Consider the following 27,702-nt stretch of genomic DNA (forward strand, 5'->3'; position numbering starts at 1 on the left):
AGGCCCAAGTAGGAGGTATGTCATCTTCCTTTTTCCAACCCCATAATGTGACAAGACCCCCAAACACTAACACTGAAGCCTGCGCGAGAAATGCAGCAATGGCTGCCAGCCATGGGACAAATCCGCGCAGCCTTCTTATCCCGATGTTGAAGGAAAGGTTGGGATTTGGAGCAAAGTTTTTATCATCTGTGTTGTGGCCAGATGCGCAGCTCTCGGCTTCCGGATCATTTCTAGATTGTTTTCCAACTTCTCTCCATCCGGCATTCTCAGCAGACGTCGTTTCGATGTATTCGCGAAAGGAGTAAATGCCGCATTTGGACGGCGTTTGGTCACCAGAAAACTCTTTGTTGGCTGCCTCGCGATCGTGAACAATCTCGAGGATTTTGGGGCGTCCGAATACCCGGACGATCGCCCCGTTGTGGTAGAGTTCGCAGACGTCACGGCTCGTGGACGAGCACAGCTCTGCTTCTGCAACCCCCCGCCCTCTTGCGCTCGACCGATGAAGGCGCGCAAGGAAGGAGCGCCGCACACGCGAATCGCGGACACAATTGCCGTAATGACGCCTAATGGGGCCATTGCGAAGATAAAATTATCCCATCTCGTCGTCGATTCGCTCAGGAACTGCTTCGTGACTTCTTCGCCGAACAGCGCAAGGAGGGGCGCAAGATCTGTGGCTAAATTGTTGGCGAAGTCGTCCCACGCATCTGCCTGCGCAGTTCCAACCACGCATAGTTGGAGCAGGCAAAATCTAACAGCGCTGAGATGACGCATGGTTGCTAAGATAAATAACAGTGTGCGTTGAACAATAGTGTGGTATAACACCTCTTGCTTTGTCTTGATGAAAGGGATGGACTAAGAATGAACTACGGGGCGTACTCTAGCATTTTTGCATCAATCCGGAATATGGCTCATAAGCAACAACGGAAATGGGTTTGCACGTGTCGTAGCCCTCATGCTCTTGGTGCTGTTGGTACAGACAACTCAGAGTTCGCTACGCGACGAATCGTTTGCCACGGCCAGATGTCACAACTTGACATGTTCTTCTGATTGTTTTCGCATGAGGTATTACCTAGAAGGACTCGAATCGCTGCATGCTACGGAGTGATACGGCAAAGCCTGACCAGTATTATCGGGTTATGCTCGAAAAGACGACGCGAGACCACAGAATTAGTCTTCTTGCATGCTGCATGATGCAGGCTCGCAGACGGTGAAGGCTCAATCGTTACACTCGGTTTGCCTGCTTCAAATGAGTGGTCGCTCGCCAACCCATGTCATGATTGTTGTGCATACAAATGCAACTGGTGGTTTCGCTCACATAATTAAATGCTTTTCGCACGTAACATATGCAACATTCCTTATTCCAGTCGCAGTTGATGTGAACACGCAAGCATGGCCGCTGCATGGCAACAGCTAGTCAGAGCCCCAAGTGCATATCAATTTCAGTTCATTGTACTTTTGGGTCACCTATTTTGCCTATTTCGAGGTCAGTTGCAAAGTCGCCGCTGCAGCAATCACATCCACAATTGGGACAGCGGTTCATTCCGTGAGTTATTTTCTCATCAAATCATTTAGACGAAACAGGACTGGCGTAACGAGAATGTCCAAGGATGGTTCATGTTTATGGACGGAGGTTCATGTTGGGTTTACATCCTTATCCAATCATATGAGAGGAACGTGATCTGCATGCCGAGAATATCCAGGGCAGACTCATCAAGCCCGTGGGCAGTAGAGATAACTTAAATCTATACTAAGCCACAAGCTTCAAACATCATGCTCCTCCTTTCTGACACTATTTAAAAGGTGATGCTCACTGAAATATCATGCTTCGACATCAATTTTTACTATGGCTGCCACATTGCCTAAGACATCTCCCCTGTTGCAAGTACATCGTTGGGTACTACTGACACGGCCTAGGGACGACATATCGACCCACCGTGAGCTTTCTTCCTATTGACTTAATTTACAGGATCTTCATTAAAGAGGTATTATAATTTACCTGAGCCATCAAGAACAAATGAGAAAGTTTTTGGTAAGCCAACAGTACGTACAATCTATGTTCTTGCATGCCAATGGTTAAATGTCCGGTGGGATGACGAACGGCATACGATTGAACTGTAGTTCAATCGTAAGGGGAACACAGTTTATGTTCCTTCCTTCTATAATACAAGCATTTCCCCGCTTGTGCCTCTCATTATTAGAAACCTCTGCCAGTCGTGAATACAGGCTGCACACGACCTTGGCATGCAAGCCTCAGTGTGTAAACCTATAGACTTTGTGGATTGAGTTGACTCTTCTCTACTCCGTCACATACTCGGTTCTGCAGGCTCATCCGGTTTCCAACTCGTGGGTCGAGGCCAAAGTATTGTGCTGATACAGTGATACCTGAATCCGTCGCTCGCAGCCTGTTAGAAGCACAGCCACCATGAAGCCTTACCACAACCCGCTGCCCGCCTCATCCTCGTCCCTCGCGCCGAAATAGCCGGGAATAATCATAAACTAGAGCTCGATGCCATCACAGAATATCTACTAGGATTTTAGTCTTCCAAAAAGGAGGCAATCATGTGTCCCTATCCGCAAGGGATTCTGCTATCCGCCGGTGTCGCAAGGCGGCTTCGCCGAATCACGCACTTGGCTGCGCAAACTCCACGGCAGACTCTGGGTCAAGAACCTTTTTACTCGAGGTGCAGGGGCGTCGACTGACGCACCGGTCAGTACCGAGAGCCAACTATGTTGATGTGCGACGCTCTCGCCACAAACTAGTTCGAACCAGACACAGACTACATCGCCCAGAGTCTTTCCTCCCGCAGCATCGGCTAGTGCTTCCAGGCTTCAAACTATAAGGATGACATCTTCCCTACTCACAGGGCTAAGCGTAGCCAAGAAGCTGCGTTACAACGAGATCACAGAGAGGACCCACGCCGCCAATGCCGAGGCGTCCGTTGTGGAGTCCGACAAGGGCACCGAAGTCGGGGCCGGTGCGGGTGGGGCGACGAGCACAAAGCGGAGGTTGACGTGAACGGCATCGTGACGGACTTCCGGACGAGTCAGTGCGCATACTCACCGGCGCCGCGGAATCTCTTCGACAACAAGAAGAAGCTGGTTGGCGCGAACTGACTGTAGAAAGCCAGATGCAGAGTGAGGGTGATGGAGAGATTGAAATGCCTCGGCTGACGTATGAGCAAGTGTCTACCAAAAAGGTAGACGACGCACAGAAGGAAGCTGAGCCATCGGGGGGTTAGTACAAGTGATGGGCCGTCATAGCCGAATTGAAAGGTTGTTTGGTCCAAGCGACTGTCTGATATGAAGAATCGTACCAAACTGTTATGTTGGGATGAGCATCGGGCCAATATCGGGATTGAACGCCGCGCGAAGGGAAGTCTCCTAAACGACATGATACTTTTTCTTCCCACACACCATGATCGCAAAAATAGCAAACGCAAGGCTGGACATGGGGCTAAGGTCATCGAGAACACACTTCTTTCATGGCGTCGACATCTCATCTCAAGGAAAGTATACAGACCTACACCTTTCGCTCACTTCGAGGTTCGAGTTTCATGTTCGCGCTCCCAGCAAAGAGGGCGTCTCAGCAGAGTTTGCACGCTAACCTCCAAGTTCAGACGCTCTTCCCCTCTCCGTTCCATCGACAGCGAGCGTCTAAGTGATTGAGTTGGGAATCGCGGCTCTGCATATCATCCGAGCTTCTCGGACTCCAAACCCTCGCCCGACGGACCCTGAACCCCCGCGGCGTCACGGAGGAACGCCCTTGTCCGTTGGGCACACTCCCCGCGCCTTCGCCCGGGCCTCAAATGCACTGAGTCTTCCCCGTCCCTCGTGGTGAGACCGTCGCGGAAGCTTCAAGTGACGGAAGGCTGCCACAGTAACGGGACGTGGCTGAGGGTGTTGGGTCAAACAAACCTGCTCCTGCGCGATTGCGACTTAAAAACTTACCGGAAGCTTTCTCCCCCCGCACCTCGTGGAAATCTCGAGAACTAGCGCGATTATGAGGGTTGGACATGATTGAAGTTCGCCCGTCGCGTTGCAAGAGTCAGAGTGCTGACAGTTGTTGACCGCCTCAGTCAGTTCGGTTCCGACGTGGTTTGAGAAGTTCAGACGACGAAAAAGTGGGTGCGAGACCTGCGCGCGCGCCTTGGTTGACTCGCGCGAGTAGATAGACACGTCCGGAACCCCGTAACCACAGCCTTCCAAGCAAACGGTAGGTTTTCTACGAATCGCCAGTTTTGGAGGTTTTGTGGAAAGAAGGTGGCCGAAAGGAATACAGCCCTTGGATAGGTGTAACATAAAGGAAGCCATCTGTGCGAATTAATAGAGCGCTTAGTACTACATGGTCCATGGTACCTCCCGTTTTGAAAACGATTCATCCCCTGGCAGTAACCACCTATTTACCTAGGGCCTCCTGGTTGATTCTGGTTTTGGCTAGCAGGCTCCCCAATCAATACATTTTCAGCAACTCCTTCTTTAGGTTGAAATAATCTGTATCTTTTGTGTAAACCTCGACTGTGGATACTTGCAGGAGCGGGAAGTCATCAACATACAGGTCAAGGAGAAGAATTTGAAAAGCCACAAAGCATCGTTATTTCATCGTGACACTACCTACGTAGCAGTATAATACATAAGGAAACTCCCCAAACATATCCACAGGATATCATGTAAAGGATCAGAAAGAAAATGATACAAGAGTGAAGCAGAGACATTGCTAGACTCGGTCCCCCAAACTGGTACCCCCTTCGATGACCCGGCGTACCATGCCCCTGGCAGGTTGCGACCCATCGAAACTAAGTCAAAAAAATATGGTCTCCTTGTTGCCTCGTAGTGTCGCAGACTACTCCCCCGATGCTCTCCAAAGTGCCAAAGCACTTTAGGCCTTGAAAGCGCGGGCCTCGGTGCGCTTGCGGAGCTTGAACTCAACGGCGCGCTTGCGGGCGGTCGCGGACTGGGTGAAGGCGACGGATCCACCGAAAGGTCCGGCGAGGGCGGCGTTGCGAAGGCGGGCGACGCAGACGTTGCTGGCGCCACCGACGTTTGCGTCGCAGGTCATGCCGGCGGGCATCTTGACGGCGACGTTGAAGTCCATAGTGGAAGCGCCGGAGAGACCGCCGATACCAATACCAGGGACGTTCTGGGTGACCTCGGCCTTCTTGAAGGCGCTGGGGTCAGTGCCGCCGGAGGTGCCGTCGACGTCAGCGGTGAGGGGGCCGGCACCATCCTGGTTGACCTGGTGGAAGGTCATCTTGATGGTTCCGTCGTCAGTGGTCGTGGGCATGCCCTGGCCGGCAGCCATGCCGGTGGCAGCCTTGACACCAGTCTCGACGGTGCCCTTGGCGGTCTTCTGACCCCCGCCGTTCTGACGAGCGGCGATGTTGATGTTGCGGCGAGCCATCATGGCCTCGTGGACCTCGCGGGCCTGCTTGGCTGCGGTCGTGTTGCCAGCAGCGCCGTTCATGAATGTCTGAACCATTGCAGCAGCGTCAACGGGACCACCGCCCTGGGTACGGCCGAGTGCGGAGGCTCTGTCGGTGCCGAGCTCGCGGTCACGGATGATGGAGGTGTCGGCCTCGGAGCCGCAGCGGGGAGAAGCGCAGTCGCGAGGTGTGCCATCGATCACTGGCTTATGTTAGTGAGATTCCGAGCCAGTGAGACGGAGAGACTAACAAGAGAGACCGGGAAGGGTGACGCCGTTAGCACCCTGGACACTGTCGATGACACCGTGGGCGAAGACATTGGTGGCAGCAAAAGCCGCGAGGAGGATGGTAGAGCCGTACTTCATTTTGGCGGTTGGAAAGATTGGTGAAAGTTGAATCTGAACAAAGCTGTAGATTATTAGGATGTGTAAGGCCGTCGAGGAGCTCCTGGCTCGTGTCGGAAAGAATGGCAGATGAAAGAAGGCTGGAGAGAAGATGAGATGCTGATGAGAGGGAAGAAGATGAGAGTTTGTTCGGACATGCAAGTGATTCTTATACAAGTTGTTGATAGTCTGGATGACAGGTCTTCGATCATACTGGAAGACATCTGATGGGTCTTGGCAAACCACGGGCCTAGTTCCCAACCTCAAGGATTGCGGCCGTTCCGTGTCCCTGAGTGAATCATCCTGTAGCCGAATTCTCACAAAAGATCAGTTGAAGCATCGATCTGACGGCTAGACGACGCAGGTTGTGTGCGCCAGTACAGACGACCATTGCGAAGATGCGATTGGTTTGTCACCGTTTCGAAGGGGCCGGCGGGTCCTGAGCGATGACCAGGTGAGGGAAACGCCACGCCTAGAGTCAGCCTGGGTGCAGTTTCTTCGGCAAAGACGGCGGGTATGGATCATGCGTGAACAAGCTAATGGTGATCCAAGCTCCGATTGGTAGATCATGGCAAATCACGGTTGTGGGTGAGCGACGGGGCTCTCTCAGGAGTAAGGCCCAACGGGATCCACGGTTGTTTGGGGCTCGGCGTCGATGAGGGTGACGATGTTGTTGAACAAGGTTTAGCGGCGGGAGCGTTCCTGGACAGAACAGGGGCCATCCCATGTCCGCCTATGAAAGATTTGAGAACGACACCAGGATAACGTCGATCCTCAAACACGAGGCGTATGAGATTGTCGGTTGGGGGGCCAGAGAACTCGGGCCAAACGTGCGGCTGACTGGTTCTGCGCGAGGTTGAGACGGGGCAAACACCACGGATTCGTGAATGGCGTATCTCCGTTGGTCTTCAGAAACTACGGAATGCAAACGGGTGCCCCTGATTTCTCCGCTCTCCGATCACGGCAGAGCGGCAAAGCTATGCCCTCCTTGGTATGCCCTCCTGGGTAAGGCCTTCGGGTCTCTCGACACAGGTCGACTTGCCACAGGCCGGACTCTCGTTAGAACCCGAGGGTTCGTTGGGTAGGTACGTAGAACGTGGGAATACATAGGGGTCCTGAAGGATTGTCACCCCAGTATCGGTTTTCGGAAAGAAGCCGGATATGCTTAGATGGTGGCGCCTTTCTCCATAGTAACGTCTGCGGCACTCCTTGCGATAAACCCTTGTCGCTACGAATGGTTCATTACAAGAGATTCAGAGCAATACCACCCTTCATTAGAAGACGTCGTTAAAAGACGCGAAAAGACGCGGACGACGTGACATTGCCAGCCGCCGCTGACACATCTTGGCAAATGCAGCATGCGGGATGGAAAAAGTCAGCAACGGCAAGTCGTCTCGAGTCGGGCTGTAATAAGCCTTCGACAAGGCGATTGACAGCCCTTGGCGGAATCCTGGGCAAAGAATGCACGAACTCGGACGTCGGAGGACTTCCCATGTTTCGTCAGCACGCGCACGGTTGTTTACCCCTTCCCAGCCCCAACCGACAAGGAAATCCGCCGGGAAGGTGGGTAGACGAGGAATGAGGGGGATCTCCCGGCGAGTCCGCTAGAGAAAGCAAGCATAACCAAATCAGGACGAGGTTGATCGTCGGATATGCTTGCTCTGAGGCCTGTGCAGGCCACTGAGCTCCCTCTCCGCGACACAGGTGAGAATTCTGCAGCATCCATGGGTCGAGATCTGAGTTTGTTTGTTTGGGAGATCCCTAGCTGGTGACTTGGTCAAGGGTTGTCCGATCTCGTTGTCTCATGAATTTGTCATAATTGCACGCCCATCAGGATACGAGGATTTGCTGTCTTTTTTAGCTTCCTCGCGCTCGGTGTCGGTAGAAAGACGGCTTTTCTTCGCAGATCAACAGGTCAGACGTTGATGCTTACGAACCCGAACCCAGAGCTAGGCGAGAGCAGATGATGTCACCTTATGGTTCTCACTGGCTGGACCTTGTCTTCGAGGGGCGAGTTCAAGAGGCTAGATATCCCACTATTCGCAGCATGAAGATGCAAGGTTAGATCGTTCACCCAAAACGGCCAGTAGAGCTGCAAGCAAGCGAACCAAACGTGCGGGTTCGCTACGGTCGATGGTGATCAGGTTATCCCGCCCAAATGCTCTCTATGCAAAGACCGAACACACATCCCAGGCGTGAGGCAGAGATTTGTCACTCTGTGTGGCCGTTGTGAAGAGAGATCAGCTGCATAAAGCTCCGCATCCATCTGATTGCATCGTAGGTAGAGGGCGGTGCGCTTGTCACAACGTCAGCAAGATGACGAGCGCATTTCAGCCGTTGCTGGGGTATCGCCGTGATGATCTGAGGTTTAACTCGCAACGTTGCTTGCGATGACTTTTCGTCCGAAGGAAACGAGTTGCTGCGCCCTGGATTCCCAGGGCAGGACGGAACTATGTGCATTGAAAGGACGATGGGCGTCAACTGCGATACAGTTCCGACGGTGGCCTGACACGCCCAACGAAGACTCACCAGGTGTCTGGATGAGTTCCGGGCCAAAGAGATAAAGAAGTCTGGAAAACTCGATATAGCGTAAGATCACGGAACAAATTCACCGCTTAGTAACATTTTGTTTTGGGGAGATATGGGCGTGGTCAGTTATGAGTTGGGGCGTTGGTGAAAGGGCACAGACTCCTAGCATCTGGGCGCTGAATAAGACGTTCCTGTCAAGATCGCATTGCTTAATATCGGTCTCCAGAATGCAAATTCAGCCAGTGAGTCGTGTCCATATGGGACAGAGTCGTGACAGCCAAGGTGGTCTGGTGTAGTCGCGGGTTGGAGGGATGAAGCGAGGATAGACTGCTGCAGAGGCACTTGTTGCAAACCCAAGTAGATGAGGAAGTAAAGATCGACCGGATCCGAAAATCCAGTTCGTTCGAAACCAAGCGACACGGCAACAATGGCCAAGAATCGTCGTGATTGAGGGTTGTAGTGCAATAGGTCCCTCCAACCCTCGTGACGTTGTGTTTCTTGCAAGATCATGTTTGGTTCCAATGTCTGAAAGAGGCAGGAGCAAATGCGTCCAGCTGCAGGCTGCAGGTGGTGCCCGACCAATGAAATCGGCAAACGTGCCTGCCAGCTGCCGAGCCAAGTCTCGTCCCCTGAGCGACTACTGGAGGGCCGCTGCGACTAAGCGCCTCTAGTGCGCTCCACGCCCTCTGCATCTGCCGGTTCCTGATGACTGCCACAAACTGCCAACGCCCTTATGCGACGGTCATTCGCCAACGTCTTTGTTTCACCTAGCAACTCGAGTGGCAGCCACTCCCACGTTTCTTCACCTCACAACCAACCCGACCCCTCTCTCTTCACCGTCCTCTGACAGCCTCAAGTGTGGCGCATGGGATAGTCGCGCCTAATATGGTCGAGGAGACCTATCACTGTTGCTCGAGGGAAAGCCGACGAGGATCCGGCATGCCAAGCAGTACCACATCCCGGCGCCAGATGTCCATAACTCGTCTTCTAACTCTCCACTCCCCTCTTCAGCATGCTTATTCACGCGATGAGGAGAAGCTGAGCCGTTTTGTCATGCATCAACAAGTGTACTGCAGCTGTTGCTGCTGAGAGAACCTCCCGACGTGGCGGGTGTGGCAAGGCCGCCAGTCTGGACAGGCATGTCATGTCTACTAGAGTTGCCTTTTTCGTCTTATTCCCACCTGTCCGAGATGTCAGGATACGCCGTAGTCCTAAGTATCCAGCCACGAGACCTCGCCCCAGTGGCACTACACACGGAGAAAACGTGTCTTGGTCATCATCGCTCACATGTCGGATGGTTCCATTGCAAAGGGTCATTCGGCTCGAGACCAACGGACATTGCCAACATTGGGATGGGGGCTACCCAACCATCTCACCCAAAGCGACGGCTCTGGCTCGATAGAGCATCTGATTCGCCAGTTCGTCCGAGATGTCACTCTCAATATATCAAAAAGTCCCTGACGGCCGAAGACTTGGCGATTTCCACAGAACCAAGTTATATAGATGCTCTTGTAGCTGCGCGCGTCAAAAGATGATCTCCATGCCTCCCGTATCATTACCCCTGACTCTTCCTCCTCACGATGCGCGCCGCTCGCTTTTTGCCCGTGTTCGCGGGCATTGCCGCCGCCGCCTGCAACGGAAACGATGCCCTCTGCGGGAAGAAGTATTCGGACGTGACTTTCGTTGGGTCCCACAACAGTGCCTTTGTCGGCATCACGCCGGCCCATAACCAATATATATCGGTGACGGACCAGCTCAACCTGGGCGTGCGGTTTCTCCAGGCCCAGACCCAGAATAAAGACGGCCAGATCCAGATGTGCCATACAACCTGCATCTTGCTGGACTCAGGACCACTGTCCAAATATCTCGGGGAGATCACTACTTGGATGGAGGCTCACCCACAGGATGTGGTCACCCTGCTTCTCACCAACATCGATGCGCTGCCTATCACGCAGTTCGGCGACACGTTCAAGGACACGGGTCTGGAGAAGTACGTCTTCAGGCCCAAGGAGAAGGTGGCCATGGACCAGTGGCCGACGCTTCAGAAGCTCATCGACGACGGCACCCGGCTGGTCATTTTTATGGGTAATTTTTGTTCCCGGGCCACTAAGACTCATCGGTAGGCGGGCTGACAGCGACAGACTATCACTCCGACACGAGCAAGGTGGACTATATCCTCGACGAGTTCCAGTACTACTGGGAGACTCCATTCGGCGAGACGAACGCGGATTTCCCTAATTGCACCATCAACCGGCCGCAGGGTGCCAACCCGAACGGCTACATGTACCTCGTCAATCATTTCCTCGACGTTGAGTTATTTGCAGGTATCACGATCCCAGATCAATTGAATGCACCGAAAACGAACTCGCTGCAGTCCATCGACAAGCAGGTAAATTTATGCAGAGGGATGTGGGGACGAACACCGAACGTCCTTCTGGTAAGTCGACCCCTTTTCGAACACCGAGCTGGCGGCCGTGTCAGCTCGGGTAGTCATTGTTTGCGTTGCTTGGGAGGGCTGACCAAGGGGCAAAAGTTTGACTGGATCAATATTGGCGAGGCGATAAAGGCACAGAGCCAATATAACGCTTGAGAAGCGGCCTTCCATGCATGGAATGCGGCAGGAGTGCGGCGCATTTGTCTCAAAAATAGAGAGGCTTGCTCGGTAAAGATAAGAGAGGAAGGCATCAGCGACACCCAGGCAGGCGGAGGGCGAGTGCGTGGTCAGTCACCTGGGCATATCTGCTGCCGCAGATCGCCCATGTCCGATGCGAGGAAATCGCGCTGAAAGGATCTGGGGACGATTCGCAGGGCGAGCAGGAACACGACGTTCGCGTAAAGTAAGGGAACTCCCGAGTGGCCAGGAGATTAGGCGTGAGCGAAGCCACTCATCGGTGTCCCAAACGGGCAAGGAAGGGGTTCTGGCGTTGGCTGACGGTGGACCGGGGTGGGATGGAATGGCCGCAACTCCCATCCACTTTCAGCCACCACCCATAATACCAAACCATTTCACGGCAGCCTGCTCTCAGCTCTGCTTCTGCCATCGCTGCTCCCACTTCCTTACGCGTTCACGATCGCCGTGTGCGTGTTCATTCCTCGTCATTTGGATATATAGTCATGGCTCGAAACTCGTGACAGCGGCTCGTTGAAGGGTCTCGTTCCGCCGTCTTATCATTCCGTTCCCGGCATTTGGCGTATCTGGTACCCCATAAACCCGTTACGCGCCTTACCTGCGTTGAACGCCTTATTTTGCTGCCATGGAGAAAGACGGCGGCGCATGGCTCGCGGCCGGTGATTATGAAGACTTTGTTCGGTCTCTCTGCTTCTCCGATCCTCGACTGCGGCAGCGCGACCCAAAGGCGCAAATCCAGCGCATTCCCTTCACAGACGACGGCGTCAGAGTTGTCAAGCTCAGCCTCGAAAACGGCACCTTCGCAAGGACGGCAGACTTCGATGAGCCGGCCAGTCTGGCCGCCCACTTTCGCAACACGGCCTCACTGCGCGGTCGGCAGAGCATCTATGTCGTCGAAGGCCTCGGCCCCGGCTTTGCGGGCGTGCTCGGCGAGCGCTTCTCGCTGCACCCGTCGTTCTTTGTGGAGCACGAGCGCGTGGTCGTGCATAACCTCAACTGGATGGGCGAGAGTGACGGCGTGCAGCTGCCTTCGGTCATCCAAAGCCGGGGGCACTTGGAGATGAAGTACTACGAGGTCGTGACCTTCGATAGGAAGCCGACGAGCTTCCGCTGGGTGTGCGCCGCTACTGGAAGACACATTGGGGTTTCTCGAGACTTCAGGTGGGACAACTCTCCTGATGAGATGGGGAACTACTTGAACGTGGGGGTTGTAAGGAGGAAATGCGGTGTGTGGTCGAGGAGAACTGAAGGAGGCGGTTGGGACTGTGAGTAACTCCGTTCCGAATCTCTGACTACTCGCTAACGATCTCTAGGCCTCGTTCTCTGTGACCCCCCAGTAAAAAGTGTCCGTACAGGAGATGAATACAAACTCGAGTATCCCGTCAAGCCTCGGCCTTATCAAGGCGGCTATCTCGACTTCGTCCCCGAGGAAGAGCAAATCCGCGTCGCCAAAGAAGGTCGCTACTGCGGCCCCCGCGGACATCGATGCTGGACGATCTTTCATTCTACCTCGAAACCCATTCCCGGCTGGTGGACATTGCGGAACCGGAATCCGTCAACGTCTTCGTCAAGAAGATTGTCGCATCCCACTTTCTCAAGCAGACGGAACACCTGCGCGCGACCCTCTCGGCAGTGCAGCGCGGCCTCACACGCAAACAGGATCTCGCCAAGATGCCGATGAACAAGGTCGAGGCCCTCTGGAGCGACATGCAGGGCTGGGAGCGGCGGACGGGAGAGTACCTCGAGGATCTCGAAGGTATTATGCTCCAGCTCGGCATCCCTCTGTCACACCCAGCGTCGCCGGCCCCAGTGAATACGCCGCCGCCACGGGCCGGCGCCCTGACGGCAGAAAACATTGCATGGCAGGATTGTACGGCCGACTTTCAATTCCTCTACCTCCGTTTCCGGGAGCTGCGGCACCGCACAGAAACCCTCAACGCCGCGGTGACGGGGCTTGCGAGCATCACGGGGAACAGACAGGCGTACAAGGAGCAGCAACGGAGCATCCGCGAGGCGAAAAGCACCAAGGCGGTGACGCTGCTGGGGCTGGTATTCATCCCCCTGGCGTACACGAGCTCGCTGTTTGGGATGGAAATACCGTACGGCCCGGGAGGAGAGTACTTCTGGATTTATTTCGTCACGTCGGCGCCGTTGATTCTGGTAGTGTTGCTGGGGTACTACGTGCTGGATTTTGGGTATAATGACGACGGCAGGGCGTGGTCAGTGGTTACGTTTAACAAGTCGGTTAACGAGAGGTTAGATCGCTTAAAGCGGCATGACACTAAGAAGAAAATATCTGGGTTGCAAGCAGATTAGCAATACAAAATTAAGAACTGTGCATCGTGTGTCAGGACGTAAGACGCGGACGTGCTGACACATTGCCAAATGAGGCACTCATAGTTTCGGCGTTTCTCTTCCTTGAAATACCTATAATTATAGAAGAAAGTAAAAAGATATAGACTAATGATACATTTAATTTGGTGATAGACGTGAAGATGCACAGTGCTATATTAAACGTCGTGGACCTCAATGAGAGTACAGTCCTCCACCCGTTGCGTCACACTCATAGACAACGTTCATAGTGACTTGTAAGTGCGCTGAAGCTAGGAGCTATGCCGATAAGAGCTTCGGTGTGGGTCCGCGTGAGTTAAGTGCTGCTTATCGGCGTGTTTAGTGGCGCCGCGGTACGCGATAAGCTCCGGTCCCGCAGCACTTGTACACCAACACGTCGCGTCGCCAGGACGCGTCAAAGAGCTCTTAATGAACATGCACTCCACCACCCACCACTTAACTCTACCACAACATCCTCCACGCAGTATCAGTACTCTCAGGTGCTATTAACTTTGGACACGTCCTTTCTAGTCTTTTTTTTGTTTTGATACCCATCATTGTACCCGTTCTCCTTAATACCAACCCACAATGGCTTCAGAGAAGCCTGCGTCGCGCTCACCCAGCGCAAGCCCGGCGCCGGAGATGCTTCTGTCACCAAAGTCACGAATTGAGGCCCGTTTGGCCGCCATCGACACCAGCTCCGAGGACGACGAGCCAAAGCAGACCACCCGTAAGAGCATATCACCTCCGACACGTACCCAGGACAGCGACTCGGAAGAAGAAGTCGTCTACCGCCCCAGAGGACGCCTCGCTGCCCAGCTGCAAGGCGGCACCCGAACAACAGGTTCAGACGATGAGCCCGAAACCTTTCTCGACCGTATCCAGAAGCGACTGGGATCCGCTGGCGACTATGACGATGAAGACGCAGAGGACACAACCATGGGAGATGCAGAAGACGAAGACGACATTCCTGTCGCGCCGCGAAGACTGCAAAGGAAGCAAGCTAGAGAGACCACACCACCACCAACCCAGAACCCCGTGGCGCAGTCGAGTCCCGGACTCTTCGTGTCTCCGGACCGCCAATCGCCTATCAAGTCTATCAACCCATTAACAGCCGACGACGGCTCCGACTCTGACGCGTCGCTCCCCTCGTTGACCAAGAGCGCGAGGTTCCAGGCGCTCGTTGAGCGCAAGCGACAAGAGAGACTGGCCCGCGAGGCGGAGGAGGAGAAGAAGCGTGCCGAGCGCATGGAGCGTCAGCAGACCACCAACGTCGATCTCTTTGACGACGACGAGGACGCCGGTAACGTCTCCGACATCACTGACGATGAGGGCGGTAGGAAGCTCAGCCAAGCCGTAAGGCCGGCGAGGAGGGCCGGCAAGAAGGCTGTTGCGGAGATGCAGCGCGAGACGCAGCGCATGGCGCGTAACATGCAGCTTGCCCACGAGGCCAAGACGAGGAAGAAGTTTACCAAGGCGGATTTCCTCCAGCGCTTCAACTTTGGAGCCCAGGCAAAGTCCGACCCCAAGCTTTCGAGCTCGAGCCGTCCGACTACGCCAGTCTCGGCTCACCAGACGGATGCCGAGATGAAAGACCCTGAGACACCACCCAGCTCTCCACCCGTCGCCAAGACGGCGTCTCCTGCCAAGGTTCAGCAAACTACAACAGTTATGCCACCGCCTACCACTTCTGATAACGATGAGATCTCGCTTGACGATGTCTTCGAGGCATCGCGGAGACTCGACAAGGGCAAGGGCAAGGCGGTTGCGTCTCCTCTAAAGACCTCGGCCAAGGAGATCAAGCCTAAACGCCATGTCCGTATCAAGCTGCCTACCATTTCAGCAAACCACGCAGTTATCGACCTCGACGATGATGACCTAGAAATCTCTGTTGGGAAGAAGAGCAAACTCGACGCCGTGTTCAGCAGAATCCCCGAAAACAAGGCCAAGGAATCCAACTCTCTTCACGCCCTGCGCCGTCTCGCCCAAGTTGGTTCGCCCAACAAGGAGAGGAAGCGAAAGTATGAGAAGCCAACCATCACGGTTGCTCAGTTGCAACTCAACTTACAGCAGCGGGCGCGCCAGCAAGCCAAGATGGAGCGCGAGAAGCGTCTGGAGTACCTCAAGTCGAAGGGCATTGTTGTTCAGACTGCAGAGGAGCGCGAGCGTGAGATGCAGGAGGTCGAGGACATCGTCACCCGAGCCAGGAGAGAGGCCGAGGAGATTATGGAGCGTGAGCGTGAAGCCGCCAAGAAAGAAAAGAAGGAGAAGAGGAAGAACGGCGAGCTCGACGCCTGGGATGACAGTGACGATGAGGAGTACGAGGCCTCCGACGAGGAGGCGGAAGGAGGTGCAATGGTTGAAGTCGAGCTCTCTGGTTCTGAAGACGAAGAGGCTGATGATGAAGACGTTTCTGACGCGGAGGTCGAAGGTGTCGCTCTATTCGACAACGAAGCCGACGACAGCGGCTCGGAGCACCCTGAAGCTGATGCCGAAGCTCCCGAGAAGGATGATGCGGACGACTCTGAAGAAGACTTGAACCTTCCCACACGAGACATCCGTCGGTCGAAGAAGAGCCAGGTCATTTCTGATGACGAGGACGAGGACAGGGTCGAGGCGACGCCTAAACCCAAGACTGCGACTCAGCGCTCGCCCACTGCGCCCAATACCAAGTCGCCCGCTGTTCCTACCTCGGTCCTGCGCTCTGCGAAGAAGACCTTCATCCCTGGGCTTCCCGTCACGGGAGCTGCTGGGCTCGGCCTCACCCAGATCTTTGCTGGCACCATGGATGACAGCCAAGCAGCTCCTGGCACCGTGCCCTCTCAGTCGCCTATGCCGGACTTTGATAGTCTCCCCAACTCCAACTTGATCGGTCTCACTCAACAAGACAGCTTGATCCTCGACAGTCAGAGCGGTGACACGCAGAGAGCCGAGACACAGCAGGATTCCGCGGAGGGCGTGCACCTTCACTTCTCCCAGTCCCAGGTGCATGCTTTCGACAGCCTAGTGCGCGACGAGGAGTCTACCCAGATCTCTATCGACGCTACTCAAGACGCTGGTCCGCAGGACTACACGCCTTTGAAGCAACGCTTCGTTGAACCTCCAGTATCCACTGTTGAAACCATGGTTCTCGACAACGATGCGGAAGCTGACTTGGTACAAGACTCGCCTCTCGTCCGCAGAGGCAAGCTGCGCCGCAAGATCGACGTCGCCGCCGCGGCCGTGGATGACGAGGACAAGGAGGACTCGAGAGCCAGCCCCGAGGTGGACGAGTTCGGTTTCAGGACAACTGCCTTCAACGTCATGAAGGAGGCTGTTGAGAAGCAGAAGAAGCTCAAGAAGGCGGAAGAATACAACCGCAAGAAGAGCAAGGCCAAGGAGATGGTTGAGGAGCAGGCCGAGGAGTCCGAGGACGAATATGCCGGCCTCGGTGGCGTAGACGGCGAGGACAGCGACGATGACGATGTTGCCTCTGTCAAGGAGATGATTGACGACGAGGGAGGCATGACTGCTGACGATGAGCGTAAGCTCGCTGCTCTTTACGCGTAAGTGAACCGATATCTACCTGCAAGCTTATCATACTAATGAACCCTAGTGAGCGTGAGCGCGCAAGCGACGAAAAGATGGTAGACAAGCTCTTCCACGATGTCACAACGGGCATGCTCCGCCGCAAGCGCGGCGCCGACTACGACCTCTCCGACTCGGATGACGGTGGTGAGGCCCGCAGACGGATGAAGCGTCGTCAGTTCCAGAAGATGCAACAGGCCCTCTTCACCGACGAACGCATCAAGAAGATCGCCGAGAAGCCCGGCAACCAGGCTTTCCTCCGCACCATCGAGGACCGCGGCAGCGACGAGGAGATGGACTTCATCGACTTCGCGCCCGAGCCGATGGAGATGGAAGACTCTCAATCTCAAGGACAGCAACAGCAAACGGTGCCGGACAGCCAGCCCACGGCGCAGCGCCAGCCCCTCGCCGCCGACGCGGCGAACAGGCCACCCGCCAACATGCGCAGGACCAAGGACGGCAAGAGGCCTGCCACCCTGGGCGAGATCCGCGAGTCTGTTTCGAGCCTGCTCGAGGACTTTAACGAGGTCATTCCGGCCACGGACCCGAACTCGGACAGCGAGGCGGACGACGACAACGTCCACCCGTCGTCCTCATCACGGAGCAAGAAGGAGAACCGCTCCCCAGGCAAGAACCCGCGCCGCACAGGGTCCCGCCACCAGGTCGTCGACCGGCTCACCCTCAAACGCCAGTCCTCGTCCACAATGTCGGCGACAACCGGGGCGCTCGCCTTCGCGATGCCCAACGCCGCCGCGTCTGCGTCGTCGGGCGGCAGCTTCAAGACCCCGACGCTGCTCCGCCGCGCGACGACAAACTCGTCGGTCCTGAGCTCGCAAGGCAGCATCGCAGGCGGGTCGGGCGCTGCGCCGTCGGCCTTTTCCGCCCGCGGCGGCGGCGGCGGCGGCGGCGGGTTCGGCGACGACGGTAAGATCAAAAAGAACGCGAGCAAGCGGTCCGGCGTCAGCGCGCTCGCGAGGGAGAATGAGCGCCGCGCGGCGATCCAGGAGAACGAGAAGCGCAGGGAGGCAAGGAAGTGGAAGGGCGCCGAGAGGCGGCACCAGGCTGTCAATGGCCTCTTTGGAGCGGGCAAGTTCGAGTAAGGAAGCGGAGCTGGTTGTAAGGGTCGATTTGCTAGCATGATGGGTATATGAAGGGTCTGGGTAAAAAGATATCGGCTGTGGTTTGGAGTTGGGCATGGATGGAGTTTTGGTAGGATGGGTCTGGTGTGTTTCCGGCGTCATGGGCAGGGTAGAGTCCTGCTTCCAAGCAATCGAGCCTGATGATTCTGCACGTTGTCTGCATTCCCATCGAGACACTTGAGTGAACAATGACATGTGACTGTTGTGCTGAGGCCCCTGAGCAGTAGTACCGAGCGGCATATCATCAACGCGAGGTTGAGAGGCATGAACAACTTTTTTTTCCTGATAGCGTTGCTACTCTATCCGTACATCCACCGCCACGACAATCTCCGTAAAGCAACTCAAGGTTATGTGTATCTCTTAGCTCCTCGCCACTCAGTCTTTCCCCAAATCGTTCCCGTCAGACCGAGCCAAGCATGACTCCACACTCAATGCTAGACCCCTCTGTCAATCATCCACGAACCCCCAATGCCGAGTCAGAATTCGACGACGAACGCGTGGTTTATTTCTTCTTCTGGCCGGCGACGACGGTGATCTCCTTGGGGAGCTCGGCGACGTAGGGCAGGAACTCGGGCTGGCCGGGGATGTACTTGCGCAGCACCTCGGGGACCTTGAAGCCGTCGGGCGTCTGGTAGTTCTCCAGGATGCAGCAGAGGGTGCGCTCGGTGGCGCAGAGGGTCTTTGGGGCCGGTTGTCAGCTTTCGCTCGGGTCTCCAGAGGAGAGGGGTGAAAGGTGGGACTTACAGCGTTGAGAGCGTGGACGTACTCCTTGCGTCCACCACCAGGGGCCTTGAAGCAGCAGGTTAGTTCTCAAACTCGGTTGATGAGGTAACGGGAGAAGGACTTACCTCCTTGGCCTTCTTGACACCGTAGCGAACCTCGAGCTCGCGGGTCTGGTAGTCGGTGCCTGCTTTCGTCAGTATGCGATGGCATCAGTCGCGGAAAGATTGTAATCACAGTTGGAGCAAGAGACGAGCTCCTTGTACTCCTGCTGGAACGGGAACCAAGCCTCCAAGTCGTACTTCTTGGCGGCGGCATTGTTCCTAGGCATGTTAGTGGTTTCCTACTAGGGTTCTGTTGCATTGTTGTCCACTTACAAAGCTCCAGAGACAATGGAGACGACCCTAATATCACACAGTCAGTCAATAGGTACCGTTACTTGAATCCGTAGTCACTCACCGGTAGGGCAAACCCAAGCTCTGGTAGAACTCCTCAGAGGCGGCAATCATCTCGTCAAAGTGCTTCCAGCTGTCCTCTGGCTTGCAGAAGATGAACTGCTCAATCTTCTCGAACTGGTGTACACGGAACAGGCCCCAGGCCTCCTTGCCGCTGGTTTGACATCTCATTAGCCTCACACATTCGCACATACCAGGCAGATGATATTAACGTACTGCTTGCCGGCCTCCTTGCGGAAGCACGTGCTGTAACCGGCGTACTTGATGGGCAACTGGCCACCCTGGATCCACTCCTCGCTGTGCAGGGCGGAGAGAGGCTGCTCGCTGGTGGCGATGAGGTACTTCTCCTCGCCGTCGCCCGTCACCTTGTACCTAGAGTATGTCAGAATACAATATACGAGAGCCGAGCTTGTGGTTTTCCTTACAGCTCTTCGTCAAACTGCTCAAGCTGGGCAGTCTTGGCCATCTGGTTGCGGTTCATGAAGAAGGGGGGCTGATTGGGCGTGTAGCCCTTGTTGAAGAGGAACTCAAGACCATAGTTGATAAGCGCCTGGTTGCTGTTCGTGACTTGTCAGCATTCCACCTCCTTTCCCACGCTCTTGTGACCCGGCAACATACAGGAAGAGTCCGTAGCCGGTCAAGCAATAGCCTCTGTGGCCGACAAGCTTGATCGCACGCTCAGAGTCGTAGCCCGCCAGCCGGGTGACGATCTGGTGGTGGGAGAGCGTCTGTTCCGTCTTGGCGCCAAGTCCAGCCTCCGGCTTCCACTCGCGCTCCGTGACGTTGTTGTCCTCGTTGTCGCTGATGGGGACGGACTCGTGGACATAGTTGCCAATGCTCTTGGCCTTTGCGGTGAGAGTGACGAGCTTCGCAGTCGCTTCGTCCTCCTTGTCCTTCTTCTGCTTCTGCAGGTCCTCCTTCTTCTTCAGCAGTTCGTCGGCGTTCTCCTTGTTCTTCTTCTTCATGCCAATCTCCTTTTGCACGGCGTTGATCTCGCTGCCGATCTGCGTCGCCGAGTACTGGGTCTTGCGGTGGTCTGTTTCGGTTCGACAGAGGCTGCTGTTAGCCCACATTGTTCCCGCCAAGGGGTACCTCTGGAGGAGGTGCTAGGAGGGCGATTGAGGGTTCGTACCATCCCACAGGGCGATTACCTCGTCGACAATTTCGACGGGCGCATGGCGACGGCGCTGGGAGTCACGGATCTTCTCCGGGTCGCCGCCGCGCTCCTTGATGAAATCTTGAAGGTCGAGCATGGTGGTAGTTTTTCGGTGGCAGAGGGGCGATCGGCGGGGCGAGCTGCGGAAAAGTGAACACGTTAATAAGAGAGATCAGACACGGGCTCTCGAGGGCCGATTCTTACTCGTTCCTTGGGACTGCGGGAAGAGATTGCAGCTGTTTCGGCGTGACTATCTCAAGGTGACTCACGGACGACTTGACGGTGGTAAATTGTCGATGCTGGGTGGTGGGGTAGTTTGGCGGGGGCGGGGCTGAGGCGGTCAAACGCAAGGGTCTCTCTCCCTCTCACACCAGTGACACTCTCTCCCCTTGGGCACACATGCGACACATTCAATCATTCCACGCCTATCAGATAACGTGACATGTGCCAGATACAACGTGAGAAAATTGCAATTGAGGCTCAGTCATATGAATGCCGCCCTTTGCAACGCGTGAATGACCTTTCCCCACCATCCGAGTGTTTGACTAGTGTACAGTTCTGCCGTGAATGCCCCATGTGAAAAGTGACCCCATACCGTGTTCCCTATTGCGCGTAAGGCCTCCGACATCATTCGCCAAAATACAGTGTTACAAGATTGCTCCTCAAGCAGAGGCCGACTCTTCGACCTTCGCCTTCTTGGCGGATTCATCTGCCTCAGCAAGCTCCTCGGCCTTGCGCTTTGTGCCATTAGACTCTTCGCCGTTGGCAGGAACCTCGGTGGCCTTCGCAGCGGGCTTAGGCTCTTCCTTGTTCTTCTTCCTGACGAGACCGGTGAGGTCCGTTGCCGTCTTCTTGGCTTCCTCAACGCGAGCTTGGGTCTGGGCCGCAGACTCGCCGAGCGCCGCGCCCAAGATTCCACCAACACCATCGCCACCGAGCGCAGCATTGACATCAATAGGTGGCTTGCGGAGATCCACGAGCTGCATGTTGTTAGCGGCGATTCTGTCGAACGGAGGGTTGGGTCTTCACTTACGCGCTGCTCCATATCCGCAATCATGTCTTTGACGTCGGTAATGGTAGCCCTCGTGATCTCGTTGTCCTCAGGGGATGCCATAGTTGCGAGCTCAACCTCCTTGTTCTGGAGCTTCAGTTTTGTGCTTTGAATGGCAGCCTCGAGCTCATTCGCCGCCTCCTCGCGGAGTTTCTCGTCAAAGGGCTTGCTCTCCGCCTGTTCACCCTCCTCCTGAGTAGTCGTGACCGAGGCGAACTCGAGTGCCAATGAGAGCTTGAAGTGCGCCTCGGCAATGATCTCGGAATCGTCGGTGTACAGGTCTTTCTTGTATTTCAGCGACTTGCGCGAATCCTCAATGGCGTCAGGATATCTATGCCACTGTTAGATTTCATCGCAATCGCCAGGAATCAGACATGCTTGCCTCTCGTTTTCCAAGGAGATCTCGGCAAGAAGATCATGTGTATCAGCGAGCCGCTCCTTGACATGCTTGATGCTCAGCTTATCACCATCGGCCTGCTCTTGAGCCTTGCCGTTAGGCTCCTCCTTCTCCAGCTGCTCCAGTTGACGGCTGTAGAGAACGCGTGCCATGTCCAAAACACCAAACGCGACAGCAAGGTCGTCCTCCTCTTCCTCTTCCTCTTCGCCTTCGCCCTCAGCCTTGCAAATGGTTAGCTCTCATTCCTATGCATTAGGGTCTGGCCTGTCCGAATTCTGCGATCGGATGATCACGAATAGCCCAATGACGCCAGAGGCCAAGAGGTTTCCAGCCAGAGACCAATGCAGGGTTCTAGCTTACCTCTTCGTCATCCGACTCGTCATCGAAGTTTTCGTCGCCCGTGAACTGGAAGAGAGGCTTCTTCTCCTCAACCTTGTCTTCTGTCTTCGTACCACCCGCCTCGCTTGCGACAATCGCAACACCCTCCTCTGTTATTCTTTGCGCGTCGGACTCGGCTGGCGCATCCGTCGGGGCAGCCTCCGGAACGATCTTTTTGGGGGCCTTGGCTTTGGGTTTCTCGACCTTTTTCTCGCCGCTGGCCTTGCCTCCTAGGACATCACTCTTGCTCTGCCCAACCTTGAAGACACTGCGACCGTAGAGGAACAGGATCTCGGCGTTCTTGGGGTGCATCTCGCCGTTGATTTCGTCCTGCAGCTCAGCCGCCTTTGTAAAGCATTCGGCCGCATCTTCGTATTGCTTCTTAGCGTAGAGTGCAGTACCTTTGGCGCACAAGTCCGCCAGGGTCACCTTCTTGGAATTAGAGTCTTCCTCCGACTCCTCGCCGACGGTGGCTGGCGTGTCCTGTTGTGTAAGCGCGGGCGCATCTTGCTTGGTCTCTGGGTTTGCGACAGCCTCTACAACTGGGGCTTCGGCCATAGAAACCTCTGCGCTGATCGTAGCGTGATCCGTTGTGTCAGCCATCGTGGGCAATTGATTTGTGTTCGTGTGATGATAGTCGGAGGGATGGGAAATCAGAATCTCTGGCGAAGAATGAAAAAGAAGGATGAGCTATGGAAGGAAAAAGAACCGGCTGTCTTTGTCTGTGGCAGGACGCGCGAGCTGTAAGAAGGCGCGTTGATTGGGGAACGAAGCTGCAGGGATAGCTTTCCAGCACGTCAAACGAGCACGGCCCAATTAGAAACGCAAGTGTGCAAAAAGCTTCATTACTGTGCTAAACACTGTGCAATGATGTTGATACCATCAATTCTTGGAGGCTGGTAGGGTGTCACTGCTACTGCCTTAATTACATATTTGCCCAGACAAGTCTAGGACGCCTTGAATTCCGTTTCCGCTTCTCTGCTTCTCATCTTTTCATCAATGAATCCTTTTGCAGCTTGGGCCTCTGAAATAGTCCAACGAAAAGGCTCTACAACTGCATGTTTGCTGAGGGTGTACGGCTTGGTTGTCCTCTCAAATGCGCCGATGACCCCTTGAAGAGACTTTGCCAAATGAAAGCCTCGCTCAACAGCAATTCAATATCCTTTTCCGTCCATGACTTCGTAGGCAGGCTTTGCAAAAACATCATTATTTCTTGGAAATCCATCTTTACCAGTTTATCAGACCATTTGACCAAGAAAGCCGCGCAAACGTATAGATGGAACTCCGAGAAACCTTGCTCCTCAGCCTGTAGATAGTCAGCAAACTGCTGTTCAATGTGAGCCGCTGCACTTACCAAGTATGTATCCCACATCCTGATTGTATTTCGTACACTTATCTCCCGCATCAAAAGACAGTTCATCCACCGAAAGCTGAACTGGATGAACTCCACATGCTCTTTTTCCAAATGCTTCGCCAGCCCAGCATCAATCCGCGCCGTGAGGTCACGGAGGGCAGCGACTTGTCTCTGGATGCCAGGTTGGGCCACAATGTAGTGGTCCTGGATGCCGTCAAGAAGCTTTGTCAAACACCAAAACGAGTCTGCCTCCACAGCATCTAGCACCGGCTTCGGCAGCTGGCCAGGATCCATGCCAGATTCTATGTCGGCGTCGGCGATGTAGGTGCTTAAGAAGACTTGCCAGAAAGGCGTCACGAGGTCGTTGATGCCCTGCACATACCCACTGGCTGGGTGTCGCACAGCCCAAAGGTACAAGATTCGCTCCAAGGACCGCTGAGTCGCCTCATATGAATAAAGCTCAATGTGAGGATTTGTCCTTGGAACGTCGATGCTGATCTGATGCCAGATCGCCTCATCCAAGCCTCTGGCTTTTCCTGGTGGCGCAGTGCTTGAGCTACCGCTGGCTCCGGAGATACTGCCGCCGCGCTCGAAAGCCTGCCGCACTCCGTCAAGGTACTCTTTCCGTTTCCTTTCTAGAGTCGCAACTCTCCTTTCGCTATTTGTTGGGAGATAGCTTAAGAGGAGTTGCCACGTCATGGCGCGAACCTCCTGGGGAACGCCGGACCAAGCGAGCTGTCGAAGCTCCTGTAGAGGGATTGTCGAAGCCTGAAGAAGCTTTTTGAACTTGTTTATGCGAGTTATTCTGGAGTTAGCGGCGTCAATCTCTTTCGGCGTCGCATTGGCGGGTATGGCGGGGTGATCGATTAGATGCAAAGCATTTGCCGGATCTATCGTGATCAGTACGGTCCAGTATTGCATCATGTAGGCGCACTCACCCCTCAGTATCTCCTTATACTGTGGTCGCAATATCTTTCCTTCGCTCTTTTTCGGCATCGGATAGGTTGGTGCAGGTCTTTCAATAGCGATATCCGCGCTATTCGAGTATCTCCTGGTGTGCAACCCCAGTCCACCGAACGAGTCGGTCATTGGCGAGAGGCCCCCATTTGGGTCCGGCCTACTTTGCGCGGCCATCTTGCGCGTTCGCCTCTTCATGTTAGACAGGCTAGGCAGGCCGAAGTCATCGCCATCATCGTCCTCGTATCCCATCATGTCCTCCTCATCTTCGTCCGCTTTCCAGTCATCGTTCGTATTGGACAGGAAGTTTATGTAACTCTTTATCGGAGGCGACGACATGCCTGATTGGGGCCGCGACGGAGGGGAAGCATCGCTGGGCCTGCCTTTGGTAGAGTGGGAGGACGGAGGAGTTTTCGGTCTAGACGAGGAGTTGGAAAGGTTCCTAGGCTTAAGTTAGCTGGGGCTGTCTCAGCTCGAGGACACAAGAGAATCGCACAACGAGTCGAATTTGAGAATGTCGGCATGTGAATAGGCCGCTCCGACAACCAAATTCGGGTCGCGACCTGTTCTTTTCGGGGCGTTCTCGCGTGGGGGCGGTTTCCAAAACGGTGATGCAGAACTACCCCAAGTCAGTTCCGAACTGCAACTGCGATGCTGGCAAGTCAACGTACTCTGAGCGGTCTGCGCCGCGAGCAACAATTCAAGTTAGCCAATAGTTTATGAGCCTCTATTCGAGATCCAAGCCTCTGCAGCGGCAGCGCGCATCTCGAGGAGTAAAGGTATGACGAAACCCACCGACTTGGACCATCTCCTGCTGCGGGGCAAGTTTAGCATGTAATGGAGGCCTGAGACAAGGGTTTGGAGGGATATACCTGTTGCGAGGGCTTCTTCCCACTCCCTGAAGAGGAGAACATGGTGATGCTTCTCTATTGAGACCGGGTCATCGTGTGTCTTTGGAGTTGAGATGCGCCAGACGAGTCGCCTGAGCTCCGAGCAAGTGACCAGTGGCCGGGCCCTTGCTTCACATTAGTGTACTGCCCGCCGCTTTGAGCAGCAGTAGAAGTGGAGTGGGGGAGGAGAAGGTCACTGTGGCTGAACTTTGGGTTTCGTGCGGGTGGTTGTGGCGGCCAAGGTGCACTTCCGAATTTAGTGCTGATGCTATGTTCAGCCTGTTGGAGAACCTCGAAGTTGAAAACCAACCAGGAAGAAAAGGCCTTGATACGATGTCAAAGTTTCACAAGGGAATTCTTCAGTGATTCCAACGGCAGGACTCGAATGTTCCGCTACCTTACATGACCAGAGTCACCAGGGAACAAAACACTCCAAGACCAAAACAGCCCGATATCCGGTCACGTGAGAAGCTCAGGCGCAGCTCTGGAGTCTGTGTGACTGTGTCCAAGTTCGCAGGAGGGAGAAGCCACTGCTCGGGCCTGTCCCCAGCCTTTGCAGCTCTGATTGGATTGAGCGCCCCCATTGGCTCCGCTTCCTGCCTTAGCTCCACCTTCCTCCTCTTTCACCCACGCCGCCCAAGAAATATCCAAACAATCGCTGCTACACGACGACATTGCCCCCGTTTCTTCTCCGCAACATCATCACGTTCTTTACTTCCTCATTTCTTTTCTTCGCATCCTTCACCTGCAGCGCGACGTCCATCAACAACAGTCAACTACCGACAAAATGACTGAGCCCGAGAATTTCGAGGAGGATCTGTTTGCCGATCTGTGAGTGACAACAGTCGCTGCCTGCGATTTCTGACCACGACACTGATACGTGCCACAGTTACGACGATGACACCCCAGCGAAGCCCCAAGCTGCCCAGGAAACCGCGCCCGCTCCTCCGCCCGCACCCGCCTCTGTTCCACAGCAGAGCATCGAGACACATGCTGAGCCACCTGCTCAGCCCGAACCGGACTACGGAGGCGGTGACGACCAGATGAAGTACGAAGAGGACGACGATGATGATGTGGACTTCAACCTTGGAGGTGATAGCGCGGGCGGCGGTGGCGGTGGCGGTGGTGGCAGCAGCTATGCTCCTGCCTCGAATGGCGTCGGCAACATGAAGCACGAGGAACCTACATACTCGACAAGCACAGCAAAGAATCCTAGTGCCAAGGAAGACGGGTAAGTGGATGTTTGATCGAAGCATGATGTTTGTATTTGTTATGCCCCAAAATTCCATGCGCCCAAAGTTGGGTTGCATGGCCTAGTGTGATTAATCCGCAGCTCCTCTACTGCGGTCTGAGGGAACTCGGGCGTTCAGTGGCTCCATGGAATCTCGAATTAGGCCTGCTCGGTCTTAGGGACTTGGAAGGACTAGAGTGGGCAACACCTGATGTCGACTACCATCGTTGGAATCATTATTCAGGGCCATCCAGCAGGCCGAGGATAAAAGAACCAGAAGTCAAGAGAAGCCTGAAGCAAAGACAAAGCAGAAAGAGAAGCCAGAAAGAGGTCACAAAAAAGTCAGCTGGAATAGCAGCCTGAGATCACCGAGATATGCCGACGATAGTCAGTCATCAGTCAGTCAGTCAGATCAGGGGCACCCTCGTGCGCCTTCTATAGCCCCAGCCGCACAGAGAACCATCTGCGTTCTTCGGCTGCTGTAGCGAGATTAGCAGCGGATAGCGCTCGAAGCTAGAGCTAGCAGAGACTTGACGATAGCAAAAGACACCAAACATTCGACAATGACCAGGCTATCCGCTCCGCAATTCTCCCCAGACGTGAGAGAGTTTCTGTGGCTGGCTGGTGCTACTCGTCATCAACAATCGCTGTGGCTCCTGCTAGAGTCCGAAATATTCAAATCTCGCGCCGGGGGTTGATGTCGATGGGATCCCACCGGCATGCGCCGCATTGATGGCTTATCGAACAAAATGGTGTCTAAATCCATTGTCAGCGCCAATATGGTGGACAAGTTTCTGGACGAGGCATGACATGACGAAATCCGATCAAGCCATCACCCTCAAAACAAGCAATCTCGAACTATTGCCAACAAATCAGCCCGCTATGCCAAGAGGAGGAAACCCCAACCAAAATACGGACCTGCCACTTGTTGAAACGAAAGTACAAGCCAAGTCTTCACCGAAGGATGGCCCACTCTCATTGTCTGCCGCAGACCTACTATCCGCACCAAGTTTTTATCCCCATTCGCAAACGTCGTCCCCCTTTATGCCCACAGCATGAGCCCACATCAATTGCACTGAGTTTTGAGGTCTCTAGTTGGTTTGCTGATGTTTGCC

The 27,702-nt window shown here is 54.8% G+C and overlaps 9 protein-coding genes across 9 annotated transcripts; 5 read left to right on the top strand and 4 right to left on the bottom strand.

Annotated features, from left to right (window-relative positions):
* Window positions 1-4,876: 4,876 nt before the first annotated feature.
* On the bottom strand, window positions 4,877-5,785 carry ColSpa_09225 (uncharacterized protein; the record flags this gene model as incomplete). The annotated part of the gene is made up of 2 exons (XM_049275437.1): window positions 4,877-5,622; window positions 5,671-5,785. 2 exons carry the CDS (start codon window positions 5,783-5,785, stop codon window positions 4,877-4,879), a joined length of 861 nt encoding a protein of 286 aa, XP_049131394.1.
* Window positions 5,786-9,912: 4,127 nt separating this feature from the next.
* ColSpa_09226 (PI-PLC X domain-containing protein 1) lies at window positions 9,913-10,922 on the top strand (the record flags this gene model as incomplete). Its single annotated transcript, XM_049275438.1, has 3 exons — window positions 9,913-10,417; window positions 10,456-10,769; window positions 10,857-10,922. The coding sequence occupies 3 exons, from the start codon at window positions 9,913-9,915 to the stop codon at window positions 10,920-10,922; spliced, it is 885 nt and encodes a 294-aa protein (XP_049131395.1).
* Window positions 10,923-11,586: 664 nt separating this feature from the next.
* On the top strand, window positions 11,587-12,234 carry ColSpa_09227 (uncharacterized protein; the record flags this gene model as incomplete). The annotated part of the gene is made up of 1 exon (XM_049275439.1): window positions 11,587-12,234. One exon carries the CDS (start codon window positions 11,587-11,589, stop codon window positions 12,232-12,234), a length of 648 nt encoding a protein of 215 aa, XP_049131396.1.
* Window positions 12,235-12,446: 212 nt separating this feature from the next.
* On the top strand, window positions 12,447-13,277 carry ColSpa_09228 (uncharacterized protein; the record flags this gene model as incomplete). The annotated part of the gene is made up of 1 exon (XM_049275440.1): window positions 12,447-13,277. The coding sequence occupies one exon, from the start codon at window positions 12,447-12,449 to the stop codon at window positions 13,275-13,277; it is 831 nt and encodes a 276-aa protein (XP_049131397.1).
* A 603-nt stretch (window positions 13,278-13,880) lies between these two features.
* Window positions 13,881-17,959, top strand: ColSpa_09229 (mediator of replication checkpoint protein 1; the record flags this gene model as incomplete). The annotated part of the gene is made up of 2 exons (XM_049275441.1): window positions 13,881-16,837; window positions 16,888-17,959. 2 exons carry the CDS (start codon window positions 13,881-13,883, stop codon window positions 17,957-17,959), a joined length of 4,029 nt encoding a protein of 1,342 aa, XP_049131398.1.
* A 541-nt stretch (window positions 17,960-18,500) lies between these two features.
* ColSpa_09230 (serine--tRNA ligase, mitochondrial) lies at window positions 18,501-20,426 on the bottom strand (the record flags this gene model as incomplete). Its single annotated transcript, XM_049275442.1, has 9 exons — window positions 18,501-18,677; window positions 18,743-18,787; window positions 18,847-18,905; window positions 18,956-19,041; window positions 19,178-19,320; window positions 19,368-19,545; window positions 19,599-19,730; window positions 19,792-20,209; window positions 20,306-20,426. The coding sequence occupies 9 exons, from the start codon at window positions 20,424-20,426 to the stop codon at window positions 18,501-18,503; spliced, it is 1,359 nt and encodes a 452-aa protein (XP_049131399.1).
* A 565-nt stretch (window positions 20,427-20,991) lies between these two features.
* ColSpa_09231 (NASP-related protein sim3) lies at window positions 20,992-22,758 on the bottom strand (the record flags this gene model as incomplete). The annotated part of the gene is made up of 4 exons (XM_049275443.1): window positions 20,992-21,309; window positions 21,363-21,719; window positions 21,825-21,998; window positions 22,138-22,758. 4 exons carry the CDS (start codon window positions 22,756-22,758, stop codon window positions 20,992-20,994), a joined length of 1,470 nt encoding a protein of 489 aa, XP_049131400.1.
* A 445-nt stretch (window positions 22,759-23,203) lies between these two features.
* Window positions 23,204-24,805, bottom strand: ColSpa_09232 (GTPase-activating protein gyp1; the record flags this gene model as incomplete). Its single annotated transcript, XM_049275444.1, has 2 exons — window positions 23,204-23,461; window positions 23,510-24,805. 2 exons carry the CDS (start codon window positions 24,803-24,805, stop codon window positions 23,204-23,206), a joined length of 1,554 nt encoding a protein of 517 aa, XP_049131401.1.
* Window positions 24,806-26,143: 1,338 nt separating this feature from the next.
* Window positions 26,144-26,591, top strand: ColSpa_09233 (uncharacterized protein; the record flags this gene model as incomplete). The annotated part of the gene is made up of 2 exons (XM_049275445.1): window positions 26,144-26,187; window positions 26,246-26,591. The coding sequence occupies 2 exons, from the start codon at window positions 26,144-26,146 to the stop codon at window positions 26,589-26,591; spliced, it is 390 nt and encodes a 129-aa protein (XP_049131402.1).
* Between the last annotated feature and the right edge of the window lie 1,111 nt (window positions 26,592-27,702).

The sequence above is a fragment of the Colletotrichum spaethianum genome, assembly GCF_022836535.1.
Source record: "Colletotrichum spaethianum MAFF 239500 DNA, contig27, whole genome shotgun sequence".
Taxonomy (NCBI): Eukaryota; Fungi; Ascomycota; class Sordariomycetes; order Glomerellales; family Glomerellaceae; genus Colletotrichum; species Colletotrichum spaethianum.